The sequence below is a fragment of the Paramisgurnus dabryanus genome, chromosome 8 (genome assembly GCF_030506205.2).
Source record: "Paramisgurnus dabryanus chromosome 8, PD_genome_1.1, whole genome shotgun sequence".
In the NCBI taxonomy this organism is placed as follows: Eukaryota; Metazoa; Chordata; class Actinopteri; order Cypriniformes; family Cobitidae; genus Paramisgurnus; species Paramisgurnus dabryanus.
The window spans coordinates 18,671,907-18,695,342 of NC_133344.1; the positions used below are offsets into that span (position 1 = coordinate 18,671,907).

The 23,436-nt window shown below is 39.7% G+C and overlaps 1 protein-coding gene across 1 annotated transcript in view; it reads right to left on the reverse strand.

Annotated features, from left to right (window-relative positions):
* The window catches only part of dchs1a (dachsous cadherin-related 1a), a 120,314-nt gene that overhangs the window by 85,755 nt on the left and 11,123 nt on the right, over positions 1-23,436 (reverse strand). The window contains exon 2 of the mRNA XM_065280849.2: positions 20,569-22,389. Coding sequence (XP_065136921.1) covers positions 20,569-22,368 — 1,800 coding nt within the window. The 5' untranslated portion in view covers positions 22,369-22,389. The remainder of the gene's footprint in view (positions 1-20,568; positions 22,390-23,436) is intronic.

Genomic DNA, 23,436 nt, shown 5'->3' on the forward strand with positions numbered 1-23,436 from the left:
GTGGGTCTGCAGAATGCACACACATCAGTGCCGTTTACATTCGGTTCCAGTCGGGTTAAAACATTTTTTTCACTAGTTCGGGTCGGACTCGGGTCTAATTTTCTCGGGTTTGTCTCGGGTCGGGTCTTTCTTTAAAAAAAAATTATTTATGCACGTCGGGTTCGGGTATGAAGTGATTCGGGTCATTTCGGGTCGGGTACATTTCTTTGGACCCGAGAAGACCTCTAATGTGTGGGACGGGTCTATCAAAAGAAGGTCCAGATTCTGTTGGGGTAGGGGCGTGTTTGTTGAGGTGATTTCAAATATCAACATTGGCTTTCAAAGATCATGCACCCCACCTTTAACTTTGATTTAATGCTATATAAAACACTTGCTGATTGCTTTAACGTGAACAACATGTCCCTTTAAATCCAGTAACCACAAGTTGTACCATTTTCTCATTTAAATAATACATACAATCCAATGTATCTTAATTCAGTCTTTTCCACCGTCTTCGTTTCTAATGACCAGAAATCCATGACGTCTGTTTAAGCTGAGATCATAATTCTTCCTTTGTCACTTAATATGTGCCATTACAAGTGCTAATACCTGAAAATTCAACCACAACGTTGCCAGTCTCTTGAAGCTGGAGAGCAAGCCCTAATAGAACAGCACTTACAACGGAGAAAAAGCAATTCTTTCCATCTGAAGCGCTTTGACGTACAGTATAATTGCTAATACCCGTCAGCACACCACCCAGGCTTTTCTCAGGGACCACACCAAGCCCTGGTGTCTCCAGCATTAAAGGATCTAAGCTACCAGTCTGCTATAATGAACGTCAATTTCTGAACCAGCGTTAGTCTGCGATATGGAAAAACGATGTCCACTTAGACAGCCGCCACCGCAAATCATATCAAAGCGAAAAGCGAGTATTGTTTAATAAATCTGTGCTCGTGTTACATCGAAAGCTCAAATAATAAACTCAACAGGCACTGTATAGACATAGAGCAGTGGAAAAATTAAGTGTGATGGACTATAATGTGGCACTTATTTTATAAAATAAAAATCCTCATACATTGTACGAACAAATCTGTAAGACGTTATTTTTCTGAGGAATAACAAATAATGTCCCAAATTATCTCACAGTAAAAGTGGATGGAGACCAGAGTTGTGCCAAGTACCATGATGTCATTATAATATTATCAAAGAAGGATCACTATATACCATACGATTTGTAAAGCCATACCATTGTTTCATCTGAAGAACAGACTAAAATGTATTCATATGAAAAGTTTGCATTGAAAATCTTGGTCATTAATTTGGTATTAATTTGACATGCACTGATAAGAGCAGTTTGGACAGTCTGGTATCTAACTACGTCTGTGGTCCACGTTAAAAAGTAATTCATACAAGGTGTTAGAGAAATTATTTCATTTTAGGGTAAACTATTCATTTGCCCATTCAGTGTTTAAAACCACCCACTTTAATAAACGTCAAGTAACTGAGAATGTATAAGCTAACAAATGATCCTGAGTGGGAGGATTTAGCTTTAACTCCCATCCATTTCCTCCTCCTCATTTGGTTTCAAGAAGTATGAGTTGGCAAATCCCCCTGATGTCCACTATTGAGGGTTGTTTAGATAATCCTGTTGGGAGATCTCAGACAAAAAAACGTGTGCTGTTCTGTAGGTCGTCCAATGAGGATTAGTCAATACTCCGCACTTCTCTTGAAAGCCTTGCCAAGAAACATGAGAACTAATCCTCTACTGAGCAACAACTGGACCACGAGGTAGTTTTTCACGTATTAGCTACCAAGTGCCATGTATGTTTAAAAACATCTCAGATCGCAATCATCAAAACTTTTACTGAACAAATTGAAATTTATTTTGTTTACATCTTTTAGAAGTCCAGCTTTCGCACGAAGGAAAACAATCAGCTCAGCTCGCTGAATGTCCACTGGTCTGGACTTTTCTGTGTGTGTTGGACCAGACAGCAAAACCCTGCTATGGTTCTGTGGCCTGAATTCAAGTTCTTGACATACAAAAGGTGAGGGATAATCACATCGCTCACACATAGCTGGCTTCCCTGCAGGGAGATAATCAGAAAATTAATTAAAGGATGAATTTCAAGATGATTCTCATGGTTGCCAACTGTAGCTGCATTGAGTGACACTCTGCTCATGTGTTTCTAATGCCAGAACCACTCACTGTTTGCGTGTCTTGGCACATCTTTTGACCTTGTTCACTTTTAGATCCAATGCAGGCCAAGTCCTGCAGATATTAAAGCAAGCTTCTTTAAGAAAGAATGCGCATAACACCATGAAAGCCACGTTGCAAAACAAAGGTCTTTATTACAAAATAGTTCTCAAATTTAACTGGGCCAAGTACTACCCTTGATCAAATATCCAGGTACTAGAAGGTCTGAAATTGCATACTGTGATTGTATGTAGTGAAATAATTCCTATTCGGACGGGATTAGATTTAAGGGGTGAAGATGGATAATGTAATTTTACCACAGGACGTCTGTAACAGTGGCGGCTCATGACTCCTCTTCCGAGGATGCGCTAATTCAAAATAAGTGTTCGGATTGTCACGTGTGTTGTTCCCTTTTCCAAAATATGTGTCATGCGTGTGGAGAGATCCTGTGTGCATCACGTGTTTTGTCAAAATAAGTGCCTGCTGCACAGGCGTCAAAACCGTTTATGATAAAAGAGACGCTCACGTTCTTTAAATACACGCAAGACACTCCCTGTAAACTCTGATTACGCATGAGATTATAGGAGTATCTGGCAACCGCGAGCGTCTCTTTTCAAGTTAAAGTTCAAGGCAGCAGGCACTTAATTTGGCATGACACGTAATGCACACACGATCTCTCAAAGCGCAGAACACATATTTTGAAATGACGAACCACACACATGACAAGCTACATACATGTTGTGACGAACTTCGCATCGTGCGCTTCAAAAAAAGAAGTCACCAGCCGCCACTGGTCTGTAATATTGATGGTCAATTCGCACGGGATTAGAAATCACAGTAAAACATTTAGAAGTGGGAGGGGTTACTCGATTGCGCAGGTTGTCACCTCCCTTGTCGTCACGTGCACATTATGTTGCTTCCTGATATCACATGTGCAAACGCAACATGACGCCGACTAGAAAAACTTGAAATCGGACCATGTTTAATTTCAGTTTGGGGAGCAAGTCAGTTTCAGAAACAATTCGGTGCCTCTGAGAAGTAATTTTGAGATTTTTTGAGAGTGTCTCGATATGTATGAACTGAATTGCTACTAGAACGCAAGTTAATGCTTTTTTAAGCACTTCTATATTTGAAAAAACGGTGCAAAATTACATGAAATTATGACATTTACGTGTATATTTACAGATGGTCTATTCGCCGTAATCTTTACTGACATTGGGTCTCATTCACTAAGCATGTATACGCACAAATTTGTTCGTAAAATGCGCAAATTTCTCCTTCATAATGTTTCATACTTTGCGTACCATAAACTTACATAATCGATTTTCTTGTAGATAAGAGTTGACAATGTAAATAATACATAATATAAATAATTACATTATGCAAAAATATAATAAATAATTTAATTTACTATTTTTACAGAGTCCTTTCGCAAACCACCTCCACATACTGTACTGTATCTTAAACGGTATAACACAATATGTGATACCAAATAGTTGAAAATTACCTACTTTGGTCTACAAGAAACCACATTAAGTTGGTGTGGGATTTGTCAGATTTGTAGGTGTGTTTCGCGATCAGATATCGTCTCTTTTCTTCCGCATCTGGCGGAAACCGAACACTAAATTCAATCTAATCACACTGGCACCTCATTAGACCACCCAGATCCCTATCAGGACCCCGGGGAGACAGATCCGCCAAGTCAGGGAAGTCGCCTCATGCGTACACAAACCAAAAACAAAGAAGAGGAAGAAGCAGAGGAGGAAGAGCGGGGGAGGACGAATACGTCTGTGTGTCTTCTGAGTTTGCTTGTCAGTGACCCATGGCTTCGTGCTGCCATTGTGGGCCAGAGTTACATCACACATGCTAGATAAACACCCGGCCTCTCGAAGCTTTCCTCAGCTAAACCCCAAAAATTACCGTAACAGATTTAGCAAACGCATGTGCTCTTAAAACAGCTCATTGATATTGTAGACTAAATCTATTCACTTGGACTAAATCTGTAAGTAGCTAAAGACTGTATAACAGTGCTGTGATAACCTGTGATGTATAACGTGCACAACAATAGTGAAGTACAAAAAAGACATGCATGTAATTATAAAACAGGACTCATTTAAATTAAGTTTTGGCTTTCTTTCAGTTTAAGATCATGAGATTCTTAGCTTTTTATCCATACATATTAATGAATCTTTAAGAAAATGAAGATTTTAATGGTAACACAGCAAGAACATCATCTATCCAAACAGATACTAGTGTTGTTATAACCTTTGATAGGTAATGTGCATGACAGTAGTAAAGTCTAAAGGTAAAATATTGGACAAACCCAAACCTTGGGTTAAATTAACCTAGAAAATGTTTAGATTTGACCCAACATAGACTAATTTAAACCCGACAGTTGGGTTTTTTCATATTTAAAGTTTTAGGGGTGCATCTCCCTGTTTGCCAGAACAATGCAGTGTTTGCAATTTGTGGAACCAAACACATTTATTTGCTGATTTCACTTTTGAAAAAACAAACCAAAAATAAAAAAAAAAACATTGCAAGATAACACTTTTGAAACCCAGCGAGGTTAGTAATGAATAACAGACATAAAGTCCGCCTGTCAAACAAAAAGTCTCTCCTGAGTGCCATGGTAACCTACATTTCACCCCAGTACCTTACACATCTCCATTATCTTTTCTTTTGTACTCTCTCTCTCCGGCTTTCTCTCTCCATCAGTCAGCATTGCTCTTGTCTTTTTGGAACCGTCTCCACTATGTGCCAATCATTTTCCTTCCTGCTCTTTGTTCGGCGCTTCATATTTTCCGGACTGGTCCAACTCCACTTTTTCTTTGTTCTCTCTGCCTTTAGCGGCCACTCCACTACAGCCTGTGCCAGGGAAGGGTGTATGATTGTGTGCCTGTGCGGATGATGAACAGCTGAATCGTTTCATCAATCGCAAGTCCAGATTAATGATGATATTTAAAGCCTTTACTTGTGTAATACCGGGAATTTAAATCTATCATGAGACCCCAGTGTAAACCTCAAGAAAACACTCACAACCTTCTCCTTTCACCCATGTCATTAGGCTTCGATTCAAACAACCCACAGCGGCACCTCTCGCTCCATCATAAGCCTTTCAGACAGCCACCAATGGCTGGCGTGAAGAAAAATTATCCGTTCGTTTTCCTCCGGGCGTGCTTATGCGGTTCCCTTTCGGGATGTGCTGACAGAGGTTCAATTAAACATGGAATCAAGGCCTAAATGACATTCTTGTATACCTGAAAATTTTCTTACTCGGTTCCAGACTTCCAAATGATCCGAACATTTGATTTGTGATCCAAGTTTCATTTTTGCCTACTCGGCAATGGAAGCAAGCACGCACGGCCTTTCTGGATGACTCGTGGATAAATGAGAAATAAATGCCGCTGTAATGGATCCTACAGGACAGTGCAGCAGAGCGAGAGAGAAAGCCAGAGAAGGTCGTAAATAATAACATTTTAGTAAGCACAGATGATAGTTAGTGGCGATGGAGTGTTCGCCTTGATAGACAGCGACACTACTACAGATTTATGCCATGCTGACTTACGGGGAAGAAAACAGGATTTTGATTCACTGTGGCCTCCAAAAGCTTTTGGGCTACAGCGCAATGCAGTGTATTCACTCTGTAATCCAATTTAAACAGTGATATGATGTTACTGCACAGAGCTGCGCATGTAGCATTTGCAGTACTGGCATGCATCTTAAATATTTAAAGCCAATGTGAAACTGCATTAGCAACCCATTTATCACACTACGTTACATGAATTTCAACAATATGAATAAATTGTAGGCTGGGATTTGTTTTGCATCCAGTAGGGATGATTGTTTAATGCACAACTTGTGTTTTATACTAGAAAGAAGTCCTTATAGTACTTGGTTATTTAATGTTTGAATGTTAGAAAAGCTGTGTCCGTACACTGTAAAAAAAAATCCTTTTTACAAGTCATTTCAACTTTCTTCACTAGTCAGGAGTTGGTATAAATAAAAAAATAAGTTGAATGGGCTTAAAAAACTTTATTTTTATAATTTATAGCAACTTCTAGCTACCCAAAAAAGTTGAAATGACTTCATCCAAGTTTAAGTGCACCAAGGAATTTTTAAAGTGAAGCCATATTGGTTTTGTATTTGGGAATAACATACATCCACAAATTGACTCGAGTGATCAGTAAAATTGGATAAAGTAAAGCAAACAAGATCTGCAAATGTTTACCTCATGTTGACTCTAAAGGTACACTCACATTATAAGCGACTTTATCGCTGTGTGTCGCTCGTCTCTTTCAAAAAAGGCGCTTTTATATCTGGTTGTCATAAACAAATGAGTAACATCTACTACAGTAACTGACGAGAGATGGATGACGTGAACTTCACTGCTTCATTCTCATTGGTAGTCGCTCCTGAAAGTCGCTCATAATTTGCATAAAGTTAAACATTTCTCAACTTTGTCACGCAACTCACTTGCTTTGACAAGAGTCATTCGTGAGCCTATCGTAGGAGTTTGTTGCCTAACCATAAAAATCTACTGGTCCGCAGGTGCATTTGAGTCAAGGGTAGCAATTACGATGCCAATTCCCGCCTTAACAGTTTACGTATATACAAATCACTTGTGAAGAGACTCTCAAGAGATGCTGATTTTTTTATGGAAGCAGACCTGAATTATTATACAACTTTATATAAACATGTTTACTATACTATCATATTTGTTCCTTAAATTTGTCAAAAGTTAAACATTTCTCAACTTTTTTCACGCAACTGGACACGCCCCATAAAGTCACCAACGGTCACTGTCGCTCGTGTGATCATAAAGCCAGATTTATAGGCATGCGTAAGTTAAAGGCCGTAGCTACGACATAGCCTATCCATAGCTTGTGCGTAGCTCTGCGTAGCCTGAAGTGCACCTCGCAAAATTTTTAACAGCGCCTCAGCTCTACGTGGACCACAAGCACTGTGGTTGGTCCACCAGAACCCCTGCTGTCAGGTAAAAAACTGCGTCATAGGTATATCCGTTTGCGACAGTGAAAACAAAGATGACCAAGTTGTGATTTACCTCAAACTGCAACAAAAGTCGCTGTTTATTTACTTCAATCATTGCTGGTCTTCTCAAATCATACACAACAAGTTGCTGTTTCTTCTTCATTTGTGGGTTAACTTGCCACGCTTCTTCTTCTTTGACGGTCGCGCTGCTACTGTGGTTACACCCGTGAATACTGCCTACCAGCGGTCTGTGTGCGTAGGACATACGCACAACTATAACGAGCCCTTAAGTCGGCAAGATTTTATTGAAATCAATGAGTTTGTGTCGCTCTGCTACTGCTAGTCTTAATGCAGCTTAAGGCCGCGCTCACATTTTCAAAACCGCGCCCAAGCATGTTTAACGTCCAACCTCTGCAAGCTGGCGTGGCCAGGGCACTTGGGCTCAGGCAGTATGATCGCAAATCGAGCCAGAGCGGTTCAAAAGCATGTTTCAAAAGTTGCCCGCAGCAGGGTTACGTCAATGTCTGAGCTACACACGCGACAAACCAACTGACCAATATGATAGGCATGTGAGAGGGCAGTGTGTGATCACGCACCAAATAAAACACAGACATTACGATGGATTTAAGTGTTAAAGAGAGCGCTTTACTACTTCCTGTTTTTTTTTTTCAAAACAATCACATTCTAATGAGGAAAGCGCGCCTGGGCCCAGATTGATCAAAGTACAGTGTAAGTGAGTACTTCTGGTGGGGTAGGGAGGGGGGACAATCGCGCTCGGGCACAGTTTGGTTAGTACAGTATGATATAAGTGCATCCTAAAGAAGAGTTTCAGAGATATCATCCAGGTTTTTTAAGTTAGCAGATGTCTGAACTTCTCAAACTGCAACACAGAGCTTTGATGAAGCAGTCAGGTTTCACTTGAGTCAGACTTCAAACAGCATCGATGTGTTTATGAGTCATTGCATCAGTACCTGATAGGCCTACACTTCCATCCCAAAGTCATCACGGTATATAGACAGTATTTTTTTAGATATATGATGCTCTAGAAACATCTATATAATGTTGATAATAAGGTGCATAAGCTATGGATAAATCATTTTATGAAAGATGCCTTCTGGCCTGTCTGACGTGAGGAATACATTTGATAAGTTAAAGAGTGATTTTGCAGTTAAAACAGCCATGGGACACTCCACGTTTCACTGTGGATCAAAGCGTAGATGCTTTTTAGTACTGAAGATTTAAAAGATGTGCACCTGATGAGATAAATTATTATGTTCACATTAAGCCCCGTCTGATTCTGATTCGAGGCAGATGTCCGAACCCCTTAGCAACATCGAACCACTGACAGCTCCCCAGGGATCGTAGGCACCACCTTTAACAGAATCGATGCGAGGAGGCTTTGAGAAAAATGAAGGTGCTTGACGTTTTTCTACCATGACATGTTCCTGATAAGTCCTTCGAGGTTGAGTGCACAGTTGTACTTAAAAGGAGGGAGAAGAAAACAGTTACACAGACACCTCGTAAAAATTTTGAGAGTGGAAGGTCACTGGTTTTCCATATGATCGATGAAACGTCTTTCCTGGATCCTTGAGCCGGACCGTTTAATGTTCATCGTATTTATGGACTGTGAGGGAGGGCTTACGGATCAGCGCATTCAGGAGTAAAGCTCACTTGCTTTGACATGAGTTCATTCGCGAGCCTATCGCAGGAGTTTGTTGGAAAACCATAAAAATCTCTCTTGCATTCCTACTGGAAGTGCACAGAGTCTCGCAGGTGCATTTGAGTCAAGGGTAGCGATTACGATGCCAATTCCCACCTTAACACTTTACATATATACAAATCACTTATGAAGAGACTCTCAAGAGATGCTGATTTAGAATTTTTGGGAAGCAGAAATGAATTATTATACAACTTTATATAAACATGTTTACAATACTATCACATTTGTTCCTCACGGAAGCCCATTATTACTATGCTGGAAAGAAACATCTAAAAATGTCAGCCATTTAGTTTTTGAAGCAGATATTTAGAGAAATAAATTGAATTATAATCAAAATGCAATGTGACACACATTTTTATTGCTTTAACTTGTAAACAAAGACATTAAAAAGTCAGCAAATGAAAAATGAAACAAAATGTTGCATCCTCCTTTACTGACAGGACTTCGTGTGTGTTCCAATGTTTGTATATCTACGTTACCAAACAACTTAATAACAGCTTAGATTTACAGCATCAACATGTGATTTGTCCAAGAAAACCTCCTAAAAGGTTGTGTTCTTATTTCCACTGATGCTCATAACTTCTACACTCAGATATGCTCTCTCACCTTAAAACTAACTAACTTGCCAAGTTATCCCAAGTTCTGAATATAAAGGGGAATCTGCTCAATGACTTCAATTCTGTTCCCAAGCACGACCCACTTGGTGCTGTAGCATTATTGTTGCTCTCTATTTATTGTAACTGGCAGAGCTTAATCATGGGCCTGAGGTTGCTGGCAGACATCAGGGATGCATTCTTTAAAGCAGCAGGGCTTTGAATATATATTTGCCCGGTGGTTATGATGTTTAGAGCGGAAAACATATAAAAAGACAAGAAGAATTACAAGAGGGCACTTCCAAAAATTACAGTGCGCATGAAAAGCGAGGTCACAAACTATACAACTATACAAACTATACAAAGATTCCTCCAAAAAAGAGCTGTTTATTCTTTCTTGCTGTGAGTTTTGTTTTTTAATATCTGCTGTCATTAACTTCTGACTTCCGCACTACAATTTATCTACAACATCACAGGCAATCTCTGGATTATTAATAGATTAACTAATATAATGTATAGATTAACTAATACATTTATTTAGACTAATTTTTAAACAGCTAGAGAGAGAAAGAACTGTTAATAAAGAGAAACAGAAGTAAAGGGTGAGCGATATGAAAGAGGATGTGTGTGTGTATGTGTCAGGTTTTGCTTGCATTGTAGTCCCCACATGGACAGTAAAATCTGAAATCACCTACACTGCCAATGGTCCGCACATGGAAAACAGCTTAGTAAACATTTCTAAATAATGTCTTACTAAAAGTTCAAAAATGCAGAAATCTGGAAATACAAGATGGGTTTCCATCTAAAAGTGATACAAATCTTTTCAAAATTTGCCAAAAAAAAAAAAAAAAAACAAATGCGAAATGCTGCCTTTCCATCAAGTTGTTTGAGCGAATGACAGTGGTATTGGTAACCTAGTAACCAACATTAAATAAAACACAGGCACGCTTTAAAAATGGAGGTCGCAGGACTTAATTTAGTTACAGTTGGGCATAGATATGTCAACTAGATGTCGCCTTGGCTACGGCAGTTCATTGGATCGAATGCGTCAAATAGAGCCGCCATCTTGAAACAGGGGAACCCCGCATTAGCGTCATTGTAGGCAATGGTGTAACAGAAATAAAATCACCATAAATCGTCATGAATGCTTTTTTTCTTGGTTTTCTTTTGGTTCGTTTCAACAGTCAGACATGTATTTAGCACTGAGTCCAGAAAAAAATAAAAGTTTTGATTTTATGAAAATTTACTTATTCTAACTACAATGCATAGTGCTTGTAGCCCTAACATCTACGCAGCACAAAAGTCCGGCTTCGTCCATGAATTCGAAGAACAGGCGGAGATAGCAGCTTTACCTAGCTACTTCCTACAGTATGACAAGACCTCTGTTCTAAGATGGCGTAAGTTTTGACGCATGCTTAAAACCCCAAGGCGACATCTAGTGTATATATCTATGACAGTTGGGCAAGTAAATTTACTAGCAGTTCAGCTTGTAACTGACTGCTGTGCACAGAAGAAGAAATGCAGACTTTTTGATGCAGGCACTAGCAGTAAGGGTTTTACGACGACGTTGAACCCAATATATGGGAAAGACAACTTCAGCATAAAAGGCTAGACAGTCAGTCACGTGGGTTTAATATTCGCTAGGTCAAAATTTTATCTGCAAATGCGTTTCCATCTCCCATTATTCACATTTACTCTTTATCGCATAAGTCAAAACCTACCTCAAGGGAGCGTAAAAAACTTTTTTGCGAATTAAGGGATTTTTATTCGAAATTTGCCATTTCCATCACTCGTTTCTTATGCGATATTTCAAAATGCACATAAAATCAGGGTGATAGAAACCCAGCTATACTTAGGGAACAGTAATAAAGTATCACTAGATCAGTATGAGAAAGAGAGAAGTCAATGGAAAGTCCCTAACATGATAATAAAACAAACATTTATATGCTTGTGGATGGGTTTAGATATTAAAGTGTGCTTAATCCTAAAAAAAATAAGGCTAATGTTTGTTTTAAGAAAAAGCAATTTAGGATATACAGTAGGCTATGGTAAATCAACTTTAAGCTTGGTATGTCTTTATTTATAACTTTGTCTGTGAAATCCAAGCTGAAGTCTTATAATCTAATTTTGAGATTATATCTTCAAAGTTTGATTTCACTTTAATTTCAATCGTTGACATAACCTTACTTCATATTAAAAATATAAAGGTTATATTTTCATACCATGTTCTTTCCTTTTTTATGCAAAAAAAAGACTGCATGGGTTTTCGCAGACTATGTCAAATTTGTGTGTGTGTGTGTCAAGAAAACAAGGAAAAAGGACACCACACAGACATTGGACAGAAGAAGAGAAATCAACTGGGAACTATTCACAGCCAAATCCAGCAGCTGATATGAGGCTCAATTCCAACTGCTCATTGCAAATCTCATCTGTCCCTCTGCTTGTATTTTCTCTCTGTGTATCTTTGCATTTATTATTGTGCTCACACCTAAGGTCAGTCTCACCTGCAGCAGACAGCTGTCTGACAGATGAAAGCACCTGATGTAAGTTTGGTGTAAGGGGCTGTTTACACTTGGTATTAAGATGTGTTTTCATCGATCGGATCACAAGTGGACGAGAGAGACACATTACGTTTACACCTGGTATTTAAATCCGTCTCTTTTGTACACTTTCGACCCCTTCTGTCCTGAATACTGTGAGGGGGTGGTCTGTGAGACGGTGGGCGAGTCTCTCTGCTGTCATTCAAACGCGAGCGGGAGTAATTATGAGTTTATATGGACGCAAACTAATATTAGGTCAGAGTCCACTGCTTGTTTAGCAAGTAAACGTGCTGCACAGTGTTTTGTACGTGTGTATGTAAGAGCTTTCTCTGAATTTTCAGCGCAATTGATGAAATAGGATCGCGCAACTTTCACACGCTTTCAAAACGAAACTACGGAGATCAGCCGCTTTAGGTTTATCAATGAATGGCTAAAAATTGCGCTGTTCACCGTATGTTCACGCCATCAAAAAAAGACGGTAAATTAGTGTTTAATACCTCAGATTAGATAAATGGACGGAGAGAAGGTGGTCGCGTGTGGCTGTTCGAACACATTCAACCACATATGCGTTCCGCAACTCCAAAGCGATCCGATTGAAAGTGGTTTCGACTACCTCTGGATGTGGTTGAAAGTAGTCGAAAGTGGACGAGCTCAAAACGTTTTGAACACCGTTTACACCTGGCATTAACGTCGTCCACTTGTGATCCGATCGACGAAAACGCATGTTAATGTCAAGTGTAAACAGCCTCAATGAGGCATATACCATTAACTAAGATAAAGCACTAACTCAGCAGTCACAATGTTGTTTTAGCACTGTAACAACATTGTACTTAATTTAATGTGCAATTTCATGTTGTGGGCATACATCACGACTGTAACGTCACAGTCGGTGTTATGTTGAGATTGGCCTGTTTTTGGACAGTTTTCCATCTTAGTTAAATATGTACCATCAATAGCCTTAATAATGACTGTCAAACTATTTTATTTTTAAACAGAGAAAACCACAAATACTATAACACACTTTAACCCCAAACCCACAAAACATAATCTAAAAGCAAAACCATTAAATAAGTCAATAAGTCTTTCTTTTCCCTCTTTGAATGCTCTTGTCACATCACACACGCAAATCCTAAATTCGTCAGTCACTACTAAGTAATTCGCTGCAAGCGCTTTCCATTACACCCTTGCAAGTCAAATAATTTCCCCCGCTACAGTTGCATCAGATTTGAATTGATGGGCTTTGTGTGCTATAAAAACATCAGCAACTACCTTATGTGTAAGTGAAGCAACCCCAATCTGGACACCCACAAAACGTCCAGATGTGCGTCCATGTTTATATTCGCTTCAATGCGCCTGCCTGGTCTCAAACGAAGTGCTCGAGGAAGTATTATATTTGCAAACACATTAAGTAGTACATTTCGTTTCCTGCAATTTGCCTGTTCTGTGTAAATACCGTGCTAAACCACAGGGCCGATGTAGCGGGGGCATGGCAGTTAACAGCGGGGTGGAGAGCTAAATACAGCAGAGGTTTGGCCCTAACCCATACGACTCCTGCGGGGTGGAGGACACGAGTGTGCCGCAGAGACTGTCTGAATGGCTTTGGCTCTTCTTGAATTTTTTTGGTTGCTTACATTGATTGCAAGGTTTATCTATAAACAATTACCGACAAGTCAAGCATAGGAATGTTCTTCCCTAGAGAGCTCAAAACTTTACATTTAGTTATTTGACTCAAAGTTGTCTTCATGTTGTAACCATTAAAAAGTATTTGGAAAAGCAAATAGCTATATTTGATCGAAATAAACTGGTTGACATTAACTCAACACCAGATGGCCATCAATCAGACGAGAACGAGAAATCATGTTAACACATAGGTAAAGTAATAAAAGTTTTATAAATGTTGGTTTGAGGACATTGTTTTATTTAATTATGTAAGGTTTCATGTAATGTTCAAAACGAAATTGTTAGTCATAGATGTTACAATATTGGTCCAATACGATGTTGTATTAATACAGCAAAGAATAAAGTGTTCAGATTAACAAACTAACTGTAAACAAGCGAGTGGCCTGACCAACGCTATTACTTTCGCATTTGTCCACGACACTGTTGTCATGTGGTTTCTACGTCAGTAAAGGCGGTAACAAAGGGTAACGTGGATATTGTCGTCATTGACCGGTGACTGCACTGCCCCGTGTCACTGTTTAGAATGACAATTTTCTTACAATTTACAAGTAGTTGAAAACATTATAGATGTTGTTAGTCATCAACTGAACAAAATATATAACCCTGGATTAGTGGTTACAGCAAATATCTTACAAATTGTACCTTTAAGAGCCACGATCACAGAAATTGCACCGATTGTTTCACGATAGTAATCTTTCGCCTGGGACAGCCAAAAATTGTGCAATGTATCCCGGATATAAGACCTGCTGTGCTTTGAATGTGTTGCATTTGAGCAAATACTGTATGTTACTCAATAGAAATGATAATTGATTTATTCTTTTGTTTATTCTCTTTATACAAAAAAAACCCATAAGCAATCAACATTATGAAACAAAAGTGGCCACGTCGAGCTCCCCAGGCATTTCCTATAAAGATTCTGCTACAGATTCCAAAGAAATGGATTCAAAACGGTTGCTACGATCCAGTCACTCAAAGCCGTTGTAAAAACTAAGCAAAAGCTATGCAATGTTGGCTGGCATCAAACCAGACTGCAGGAATGATCGTCTTTTGTGTGCGCTAAAGCAGTGTGACCAAGTCGTTGGAAATGTGGAGAATGGCTTTTTAGGCTTGAGGAAAAAAGAATCTGAGGCAAGTCCTGGAGAAAAAAACTGGACATCTGATCAAGAGAAAAATGCCATATGGTAGTGTGTGTGCAGCTTAATGAGGCATGCAGACATCCACTCCTCCTAAGACCAGGAATCAGGTCCGTGCAAAGGCCTGCTGAGTACCGCTTGTTGATGTTTTGAATCTAGCATGAATAATAAGAAAGGCCAGCGAGTAAAAATGTAGCGGGGAAATTTTTATACAAGTATAAAGTTGCTTCTGAACCACATGCGATGCCAGAGAGCCTTAAAATTAAAATAAAGCAGACATTGTTTATGAAGATATACTGTTAAAATAATAAAATAAAGGTTGTCTATCATATTTCATCATTTATTTGACAGAAAATTGATAAATCTGGGGCATAAATGATTACTGATTTATAGTGCCAAACAGACAGACAATGTCTGCAGAATTAATCAATGACGTCCAGTACAGAATAAAGTTAGTGAAGTTAAAACCCAACAGAATTCACCTATTTCCTCTTTAAGACTTAGAAAACCCACTGTAAACTAATTGTAAGCATGTGGATTAGGAAAATTATGACATCACTGTTCACATTCTCCAAGAAGACTCCAAATCTCCAAGACTCCAAACTAGAACTGGTGATGGACCGGCATGAAAGTTGGGCTAAAAAGCTATGGAAACCATTAAAAGGAGCCTATATTCTTTTAAAGAAGTATTTAGCTGTAACAAGCAATTTATAAGTTTGTTTAAATGAATAAAAAAAAATTCAATTCAATTCACAATTTTGCATTGTAGCAAAGTAGCATTTTTTTGTAACGACACTATATTTAAAAGATGTTAGTTAAGTTAGTAGCATCACTAGTTTTAGTTAGCTACTCCCCAAGACTCTTAGGTGTTAGGTCTTTTACTGAACACCATCATGCTCAAAGACATTCAGGATATTCTCCAACCTTCCGACTTTACGGCTTTCAATGATTTAAGATAAAGCACAAACTGGAATTCACGTGTCTAAAGTGAGTGATAGCATCGTTGGCTGCTGTAAAATGAGCAATATGCTCCAAACTGTCCAGCACATAAAAACACCTTTGGAACAATTGGCAGTAAAGCAGAGAGATAAAGCACTGCCCTTGACCATAGACGGTGAGTGTATTTATTTTATGCATGGGGTAATCAAAGACTGTGGAAGATAAATGGAACAATACCAGTAATGTATTTTCAAGGACAGCAAAGGAGTTAAAGTTCACTACCACCAGAAAGTTGCCAAGGCACGAATGAGACGGGAAACATCTTCAGGACTGAAGGGAAAACTGACAGACGTAGAAGTTCTGCTCAGAGCTTTGAAATGGGCAAATGCCAAAATATTTTGGTTTGGCTCAAGATTCTTCTCAGGTTCTTAAAGAACCTCCAGCGTTGACAGATCTTTCCAAGAAGTTTTAAGGTGGTGGGATTGTGCTTACATCCTCCTAATGAACTGTGAAGTCTTATCAGATAAGGAGATGTGGAGACACATAGCTCACCATGAGGAAGGAAGAATATTTCCTTAAAATATCCCTTGATGGGACACAGTTTGCCCTCTTTACCTATCACAGTCATTCCCAACCATTATACTTTGTTATTTGTACCCCAACAGCCCCAGAAAAAACACTGGGGTTCCTGCTTCATCCTTACTAAATACATTCTGTTTCATTAAGCTCATACTACAGCTGATTTTTTTAGCATTATCATTAAAGAGCACATATTTCGTTGCAGCCGTAAATGTGACGCTCCTTACCACGTTTGAAAGATTCACGCGTAATGCTAACCAATTAGGTGTATCCAGGGTGCGATTTGCCGGGGGGGATGCGTGGGATTTCCCCCTTTCTGGTCAATGTATCCCTGCCTCTGCTTAATTATTTTTATCCCCGGTGGGGATAAATTTATCCCCCCCTCAAAGTGATCAGTGCTACTACACTTGTGGCGAGACGGATCACAAAACTTATCACTGATCCGTGGTTTGATTAAAGTCAATTTTGTTTTAAAATGCGCTGCTTTGGCTGGCTCTGATACAGCTGCCGCGCAGCCTCTCTGTATTCACCACTCTGCATGCAGACTTGCTCAATGTCCCGCCCACGGCGCTATCTGATTGGTTACAGACCCGGTTACACCTCACGAGTAGCCTATCAACACATGCGAGATGGTTATGGAGCTGTGTGTCGAAACGGTGTAAGGCAGCATATTCATCCGCATATTATTAAAGCGGGAATAAACATCACAATCTGATTATCTGTTTATGATGACAAGCAGAGTTAGTGTCCCAGTCACACCACTGAGAATGGCCGAAGTTACACGCAGAAGAGGCGTTTAGCGAGGCGAGGGCGCGTCCAGTTTGCGCAAATGAGGCTAAGTGACTAACACATAATGCATCTGTCTTTTCTATCATTTCACTGTAGCTCCGCATTGCGGTGTAAAGTTAATATTATTACTTTAAAAGCAGCAGTAAAACTGTTTCTACTGTAATGGTTTAACTTTGCAATCAAGACATTGTTCATATTTATATTTAAGTTGACACTACATTGTGCCATACAGTTTTGCCATTCAAGATTTAATTCTTACGCGTTTTTCGTTGTGCATGATCACAGTTCATATGTGTGGGGAAAGATAAGCTATTAGAATAAAAATATTGCGTTAGGCTGCTTCATGAGTTAATAAGAAAAAATATTTTACAATTCCTGCAAATGCAGTGATGAGTTCATGTTCTCATTATTTATTTTTATGAATTAAAATGTTTTGAAATGTGCTGTGGACAGAGACGCATTATGTCAAGAATTATAAAAAATCGTCAATAAGCTCATAATTTGCGCTAAAATAGTCTAAATGTTAAGTTTTAAAACCATTTTAAAAAGCTGGTTATATTTTGATGTTTCTGCGCAAGTTCAGCAGACAGTGAGGTTCGGGTTGTTCCGATCAGAGCTCGTGAGCGGAGAGCGCATTTCTGAATATTAGAAATATTTTAATTAGAAATATATAAAAAAAATAATAATAATATTATAATGGATTTTTGTTAGGTCAGACAATGATTACCAAATTTCTCTCTCATATTGCTCTTCTTAACCACTGAAAACAGTCAAAAAAGTAAAAACTAGTGGTGGGTACAAAATAACTCATGACGAAATATGGTGGGTGCCCACCGTCGCCGAAATCGACGCCTATGAAAACATCCCCCCCTCTGTTTTTTTCACAAATCGCACCCTGGGTGTATCTGACATGTTTTCTTGAAAATGTTTTCTTGAAAATGTTCTTTTTAATTGCCAACAAAGTGCTATTTCTGAATAGCCTGAGGCTAGGATTAAGCAGATAAGAGACAAAATTATTTAATGAAAGTATAATGGAGTGCATTCAGTTAATATCATTACCGGTTGTGTTTAGTGGCTACTGCATCTGAGCTCCTGAATTATTAACTATAATTATATATTCTATTATTTACTTAATTACTTTATTAACATTTTCAAATTAATAGAGCAAGTTTTGGAGCTTTACTTTTATTCATTTTGACAGCATACTGAATTTGCTGGAGCCCATTATATAGCCAAACACAAGCGAATAGCGCAAACAACCCCAAAGATGAGTCTTTCAGGCACAAATAATGTGATGAAAGGCTTTAGATATAGAATGCAGTGTTAACAAGACTATGTTAACACATGATTGTTCAGGGCCTCCAATGAATCTGAATGGGACAAAGGCCTTTCCTGTCTCATTGTGACGTGGAGACCTGCAGAGCAACCTCACTCCATCTCTTTCACAGCTCGCTCAATTCAAACCATTAAGAAAAAGGAGACCTGACTAAATGTACCAATTATGCAGCTGCCTCTCACTGAGTGAAAAATGTTCATCACCCCAGCGGTGAACATGTCCAAGACCGCGGTTGGAGTGTGTTGTGAATAGCACCCTAAGAAAGTGAAGTGTCCGAGCCCAGGAGAAAAAACAGCAGACCATTCTTGAGCATCTACTAATGAAAAAGCCTTTTATCTATGGCCTTCATAAGAGCTCACCATTACTTCTTTGTTAGCGCTCCAACTAGTTATAGGGTTCGCAATATCACATGATATTTATAATAGGCTCGGTTTTATGCCTTATTATAACATAACCAAAGTAATCGCTGCAATAATTGATAGTAGGGTGATGCGGCACATTTGGCAACAAGAGACAGCATGTCTGCATTTATTAAGCCACAAGTCTTTTACAACTTATCTTTGTGGGTTAAACAAAACTGCATATAGTAATCAAAAAAATTCACTGACAGACAAATAAAACTCACTTAATTATTACTCAGCCATTGACGCTCAAGCAAAGTGACAAAAGCTAAAACGCACTAAACCAGCGGTGCCAGTACACATTAAACTAATCATCTTCTGCTGTGAGAGAACAGACTGGAAAAAGTGAAATCAAGCCCAGTTCAGATGTTAAATGAATGATCACAATAGCCCCATTGTAATGGCATTCGGACAGAAGCTTTGATTCAGAAACAGGGAGGTGATGGGAACTGCGCACAGAGATCTCTGATGAAGGGAAAAAAGCAACTCATCAAGTGCCGTGCTGTGTTGCTTGGATGTGGATTTGGCAGCGGTTTTTGCAGTCTGTGCATCATCAGACTCCCAACTGCTCTTGAGTGGCATGCCAACTTCCATCTACTGAGCCCTTTATGCCCCAGCCTGAGAGACAGTTGGTTTGGACCTTGTTCTTGGCTAGTCTGCGTTGGAAGGATAGACTTGGTAACAAACTCCTTATATTGTTCTGGATTAGAGTGTTGAAAACTCAAGCCGCTTGGCAACGGCCTGCAAATCATTAGCACTCGTTGAATTATGACAAAAACTGACAGAAGGGCAGGGGCACCTGATCAAACATTTGATGTTCAGTTGATTTGCAGACTTAAGAGCTACTGATCCAGTTTCGTACTTCTAATCTTTACCAATACTGTCTTATTTTACATTCAGACCTCCCACTTGACCCTCAGCAGCTCCTATTCCCAGTCTGCAGCGGAGAGCAGTCGGCCAGACTGAAAAACCGCCCTCTCTCTGGAGAGGCCCAAGGGCCAAGTTCCCTTCTGCTGGGCCCTCTGTCAGCCCAGCGGAGTGTGTCTCAACCCACGCCAGCACAAATCCACCACAGAGTAAAGCATTAATGCGCTTTACCCTATATGTCACTATGTAAAATTACACATTTTGATTTACTGGGAAACGAATGACTAGGCTTGAATTTGCCTGTGGAGAAACTTATTAGAAAAATACTTTGAAGTCCCTGTACGGGCATTGATAAAACACAGAGAATGGAAAATGGTTTGTTTTCTTTTTTTAAAGTCAGTGGAAAACAGGGTTGGAAATTATAGGCCTGAAGAGACAAAAGGTCAAACTCTAACAGCGTACTCGGTGAATCCTCACACTTTCAGATTTGATCGTAAATATAAACCGCTTGCACTACAACAGAAACCAATATGAGGTGAAGGTGAGGACAGCCAGCAAAATACAAATCTCTCAAAGCCTGTAGAGATCAGGTACCTCCCAAATAAAGCGGTCCAATCCAAACAAAGCTTACCTAAAAAAGCTCCCCAATATCTGACAATTTATCATGGTGGCTTCCAAGTCAATCTCCCAAAATGACTTAATTCAATTTACCTACGTTAAAAAAGCTAGTAATCTATCTGTAATGCACGCACATTTAACTTAGGTTTCCACACACTTTAACATACTTATCAGAATAATATACTTAGACAAAAAAGTATAGTCCTACCTTTGTGAAGCAGGTCCCAGCTGCAGCATTTTCCTTAATGGATGTATTGTAGAATTTGGTGCTAAAAGCAGGTTCATTATCATTTATATCCTGTAGGATCACTTTGACCACAGCTGTAGAGGACAATGGCGGTCGACCCCTGTCAGTGGCTACCACAGTTATGCTTGGCATAGGGTCCGTTTCGTAATCTAGTTGGGTCTGGGTGGTGATAATGCCAGTGACCGTGTCAACGTTGAACCAGTCTGAAAGACTTCTTTCATTGTGTAGGATGCTGTACTGAACATCCCCATTGGGTCCTTGGTCTTTATCTCGAGCTGTTACCTGTAGTACAAAACTTCCAGGAAGGGCCACCTCTGAAATGACCTGGGTGTACTCAGGCTGGTCAAACATAGGTGGGTTATCGTTGACGTCTGTGACCTGAATGGTGAACGAGGACTCTGCACGTAAAGGAGGGGTTCCGGAATCTGTTGCCATGACTCGGAGTTCATATTGGTCCTGCACTTCACGATCAAGGATCTTGTCTACGCAGATGAGATATATTATGTTGTCTTTTGTTGTCAGGGCAAACTTTCCATCTCCCCCCTCCAAAGATACGTTGACGTTGGCGTATTCACCATAATCAGGATCTGTGACGGAAATCCTGGCAACGTACTGGCCAGGCTGCGCTCCTTCGGAGATGCGCGGAGAACCGTCTTCGCTGAGGAAGATGATGGTCATGGTGGGCTGGTTGTCATTGTAGTCTCGAACATGGATAGTCACAAATGCATTGGTTACTTCGGGCTGAGTGGCATTGTCTCGTGCCTGTATCACAAGCTCATGGACTCTCCTCATCTCATAATCCAAAGGTTTGTTGAGCGTGATAACTCCACTGCGAGAGTCAATGACAAAGTAACGGTCAGGGTCGCTCTGTCTTCTATTGATGTCATACAGCACCAAGCCATTTTCACCCTCGTCAGCATCCGAAGCGAACACCTGCAGTATATTGTTCCCAGGTTGAAGATTCTCAGAGATCACTGCATGATAGCGACTCTGGTTGAAGATGGGGGCGTTGTCATTTATGTCTTGTACAATCACATCCAGGATCATCTGATCTGTCCTCTTGGGTGAACCACCATCAAATGCTTCCAAGACCAGGGTATACGCAGATCTCGTCTCTCTGTCCAAAACTGTATTGACCATCAGATCCAAATACAGCACTTTGTTGGATCCCCGTCTAGTTTCCAAAAGAAAAGCCTGTCCTACGTTTCCATCCGTAATAATGTAGCCTTGCGTGGTTAGCTGGTTCTCATCAGCATCCAGGGCAGGCTCAAGAGGAAACTTAGTGCCTTTAGTCGTCTGTTCAGAGATTTTAAAAGTGGCTCTTTTTTTGGGGAACACTGGTGTGTGATCATTAATGTCATTAACAATGATGGTGACTTCAACTGTTATACCAGTCATGGTGACAGCTATGAAGCTGTACTGGTCTCGCACTTCCCGATCCAGGACTCTGGCCGTTTTTATGATGCCCGTACTCTCGTCGATGTCTAGATCTGTGCCGACACCCGTACCTTGATGATCTGAGATGAAGTAATGGGAAGCAGTCATTCCAGGTGGTAGGCCGGCGCTGATGTCACCTACAACAGTACCTGCTGGCTGCTCCTCATCCAACTGAAGCTGCAATGTTCCTGGCACCATGGATGTGCGGACAGTCGTGATTTCAAGTGCGACATAGAGGATCACCAATATCCTCCACTTCAAAGTCCCGTCGTTCTGTAATGGATCCATAATCGTCCTTCTTTCTCGCAACGTCACTCTCTTCATCTACAATGCTTCTTACAAGACCTAACAGGACAAAAGAAAAAGGCAAGAGCATAAGTGAAATAACAGAGCTGTCAGACATTATAACAAAATGTTAAGTATGCAATATAAAAATTGAATTGCACAAGAAGATTTTGTTTCAGTTACAGCAAGAATGCTTAAGCGACTTTCCATATGGACGGGTTCTCTTTTTAATAACACAGCACCACACACTGAGTGCTCACTTTGTTCCTGCATTTTCTTTTCACCTAATAAGTCAATGGGTTATTGCAGTAGCTTAACCAAACCGCTTTTCTGTACAAAAAAAAAAACAGAAAATGCAAGGCAACTGGACATATTTTGAACAATAGACTGATGCTGTATTGGATCTTTATTTATATCTTTATAAACTGGGGTAGGCCATGCATCAATGGTCAGTATCCGACTTTGCATTGTCCTTCTAAAACCTAAAGTATATTGGTGTTTTGAGGATTCTTGGACCTGACAGACTGTTGACATCCACTTACATGCAGTATTGGGTTTGTCAAAAACATCTAGCTTAAAAAAACCTTGATATCCTGAGTTTAACCTCAACTCTCATTTATTTTGGAGTAAAAACCCAAGAAATGTCCTGCTTCAGCAAAATATCAATGCAGTGTATGGCAGAGGCCTAAAATAAGGGATGTGGCTAACAGAAAACTGCAGCTCACATTGATGCTGTACAACATAAAACCTGTAAAGAAAACCCAGTGGTACATTAATGCCAACATTAATGCACAATTTAAACGAAACAGTGCTGGTTGGCCATTTCTTATATATTATAGCCACAAAGATCTCCCCAAGCTCCTCTTTAAAGTAGGAATCAGTTATTTCTCATGCATAAAACTGTAGCACATGGACCTGCAAAAAATTACGATTTTTATATATGACTGCAGTATTAGGTCCACTGTGCTGGCAAATATATGATAAACGTTCAGTTAGACTGAAGCTTTTATATTTATGTATGCTTGTTGGAAGAACTTGATTCATCCGACCCAGCTATTCAAGTTTGAAAAGTCTGCAAAGCAGAAAGGAGATGAAAGATTGAGAGTT